Raw genomic sequence first — 3,490 nt, 5'->3', positions numbered from 1 at the left:
GACGAGGCTGTGGGCCCGGCGCCCCCGGGGGCCCTGCGCTGCGCCCTCGGGGACCGCGGCCGCGTGCGGGGCCGGGCTGCGCCCTACTTCGTGGCCGAGCTCGCCGCAGGCCCCAGCGCTCTGCCCGGGCCGTGCCGGCGAGGTTGGCTGCGGGGCGCCACCGCCTCCCGCCGCCTGCAGCAGCGACGATGGCCCCCAACCGGGACGCGCGCCCGCGAAGACGACCCGCATCGGCTCCTGCAGCAGCTGGTACTCTCGGGGAACCTCATCAAGGAGGCCGTGCGAAGACTTCAGCGAGCCGTCGCTGCCGTTGCAGCCACGAGCCCAGTGGGCGCCGCTGGGCCGGGAGGCGGCCGCAGCGGACCGGACCCTGTCTCCCTGCAGCCTTCTGGCGCTTTGCACTGACCCGGGGGCCCCTGGAGGAGGAAGAGGACACCGCTTCGCAGACCCAACAGCGTCCTACCCTCACCGACCGAGAGCTGAAGCCGCCGTTGCGGTCCTGGGAGCGACCGCCCAGGCTGCGGAGAGACGCGTGGGGAGAGCCCTCAAGGCGAGAAAGAAGTTACCGGCCCCAGCGAGGCTGTCGGAGAACAGGAGCCTGGAGAAATGCACGGGCCAGGGCGCATAGGTGCCGCGTGAGAGTTTTCTCGGCCACCTCGGGGCCAATGACCTGGGATAAACTGGGAGAACTATGGCAGCTACTTGCATCGACTTGTACCTGACTTAAGCCTTGGGGGCGTCATGTGCTTCGATTGTTTAAAGATAGGGTTCTGAGGGGCGGGTATCGCCTGGGCTTTATTAACAATACTTGAAAACTAATGACACGCAAACATTTTATTTTCTGGTGGAAGAGCTTAGTGGAAATGGTGCTACAATTGCTGTGCAAAGAAATTCCAGAGGGAAGAAGAATGTAAAAGCTTGGTGGTGGGTGGGTTGCCATCACCCCCTTTTCCCCACCCAACTGGTGTTTGGTGGAGGTGGGAGATGTGAACTCCAGTTAGGGGGTTAGAGGGAGCTGAAGAATTTTGAAGGTGGCGCGAGTTGGAGTTGAATGTGGACTTTTAACTGACTTGACCTTGCCACCTGTGGTTCAAGGTCACAGTTTGCTCTCTGGCAGAAGGCTGTGGGGTTCCTGGGAGAACTAAATTCATCCCTGGGTCTTTTCTTTCTCTTGCTCCAAGAAGAGCCCTGTCTGTGCTTTGCTACCTTTTGGAGTCTTCCCGAGGACACGCAGAAGCAGAGAGGGACCTATGGGGAGAGTTATTTTTCTGTGCTTTCCTCTTTCCAGAACTCCTCCTCCTCTTTCCCTGAGGCCACTCTTGGCCTAGCCTTGAGCTTTCTCAGAAAGTCATAAACAGTCTCCCCTGTCCTCCCAGCCAGACTTTGTTATTTCACCCTTTCTGGTGTCTGCATGGGATAAATGAGACCCTGGATGTTTTTCTGCTATGTTCTGGCCGTCTCTGGGGCCGTGGGCCTGAGCCTTTGTGGGTCCTCATCCCTCACAGCCTTCTTCTGTCACCAGCTCTTCTTGTGAGTGACTGAAACCGTGTTTAAAATGTGACTCTCCGAGAGGAGAACCCGTCGGCTTTACCCTTATGAAACTTGACGGCGCTTTAAGGAAAGTGCCACCCCCAAACTTTAAGGTAGCTAAACAAATTTTAAAAACAGTTTCAATGGCTCGTTCATCCTCCAGATGTAGCTATTGACGTACACTTCGCACCGGAGTGTCTGAAATTGTGGTGGTCCTGATTTATAGGATTTCTTAATTAAAATGTCTGCTGAATAAATTTGTTTTTTGTTTTGGAGCATGTTTGGCTTTTTGGTGGAAGGTGGGGGAAAGAAAAACACATAGGGGATATCTTAATACTGAAGGGTGAGTGTACTTGGGGGGACCTGGGCAACGGGTTGGAGCCATCTGTGCTCAGCGTAGAATACTGGTAGAGCTGCAGGACTTCATTGTTTCTGGGTTGATGTTAACTGAAATCAGCAAATTAAGTCCAGATTTTTAAAACCTGCTAGATGGGCTTCCATTCCCTCTGTGGAATAAGAACATATTCCAGAAATGCTCTCTAGGCGGGAGGGCAGAGGCCAAGAGACTTGATGTGTCTGGAGAGCGGTGGAGGTGGGGTGATTTTCATCTGGATTTTTGTGTGTGTGAAGAATGGGAGGGCACAGGCAAAGCCAGTCTGTTTCTTCCTCTTTGGAGACTAACCCGGTCTGGAGCTCTGGCCTAGGAAAGGGAAACCAGTTTCACAGCGATATATTTGTTAGTTGTAAAATGGCTTGGTTTGAGCAGGCAACGGTTAGATTAACTGAAGTTTTCCTGTCCTCAGGCCTGTTTTCCCCAGGCATGGAACCCTGGTAGAGTCCCTTCCTACTTGGTCCAGCCCAGAGTTCTGCCACCCAGCCCCCTCGGGAACTTCTTAGCACCTCTTCCTCCCTCGCCTGCCCACCATTTTCTCGTGCAGGGGCCACAGGGGAAAGCTAGTGTTCAGTGACTGGGTTTGACTCGGCCCTGCTACTCCCCCGTCTGTATCATAACGAGCAAGTGACCACCCTGTGCTTGTTCCTTCGCTCATTAATAAAAGAATACTAGTTAATAGGGTAGTTGGGAGGGTTAAATGAAGATCAGAGATGTCTGGGATAACTTGCTCAAAGAATGATAGTGGCTAATTCTTGTCACCACCACTGCCTCTTCCTTGGTCCCTTCCTTTGGGAGTGGCCCCTTCCTTGGGGACCAAATGTGCCCCACTTGCCCTCGCTAACTTTAGCCACCATAATACAAGCTGTCCCAGTCTCTTGCGACTGTACCCTACACATCCCTCGTTCTGACTCCTTCCAGAAATCTGCTTCCACGTAACCTTCCAAACCAGTCTATCTCTGCATTCATCATTCTGGGGGTTGTTTTCACTGGGTATACATGTGCCAGGAGTCACTGTTCTGGGTATCCTCTCATCATGTCATGGTTTTATGGGCCATAATGTGGAGACTGTTTTCTCCATTTTACAGATGAGGACACTGAGGCCCACGAGACTGACTGATTTGCCTGAAGTCACCACCTTTTTTAATGTTTTATTTTGAGAGAGGTTGCGTGCGCACGCATGCGCACGTCCCAGCGGGAGAGGGGCAGAGAGAGGGAAAGGCGATCCCAAGCAGGCTCCACACAGTCAGTGCAGAGCCCGATGCAGGGCGCCATCTCAGAAACCTTAAGCCGAAATCAAGAGTCAGATGCTTAACCGACAGCCACCTAGGCGCCCCTGAAGTCACCACTTTTTAAGTGGACAAGCTGGGATTTGAAGCCAGGCAGTCTGGTTCTAGGATCTCCTGTTCCTCAACCAGACCTTCCAGTCTACTGTACCCCCTGTATGAGACTTTCTTGACACCATTTTCTCCCATGTTGGGTTTCTTAAGGTTTCTTAAGAGCATCCCACTAAATACCTTAACACAATGGCATCACTGTTCTCAAACTTCTCTTGAACACCAGCCACGT

At 53.2% G+C, this 3,490-nt stretch overlaps 1 protein-coding gene across 1 annotated transcript in view; it reads left to right on the top strand.

Annotated features, from left to right (window-relative positions):
• Positions 1 to 1,805, top strand: part of FRAT2 (FRAT regulator of Wnt signaling pathway 2) — a 2,782-nt gene extending 977 nt beyond the window's left edge. The window contains exon 2 of the mRNA XM_040486915.1: positions 7 to 1,805. Within this exon, the coding sequence (XP_040342849.1) occupies positions 7 to 405 (399 nt within the window). The 3' untranslated portion in view covers positions 406 to 1,805. The remainder of the gene's footprint in view (positions 1 to 6) is intronic.
• Positions 1,806 to 3,490: the final 1,685 nt, after the last annotated feature.

This window comes from Herpailurus yagouaroundi, unplaced genomic scaffold (genome assembly GCF_014898765.1).
Source record: "Herpailurus yagouaroundi ecotype Mexico unplaced genomic scaffold, PumYag 163, whole genome shotgun sequence".
Taxonomy (NCBI): domain Eukaryota; kingdom Metazoa; phylum Chordata; class Mammalia; order Carnivora; family Felidae; genus Herpailurus; species Herpailurus yagouaroundi.
Note: the sequence above shows the minus strand (reverse complement) of the source record. Positions and strands in the feature narration are given on the sequence as shown.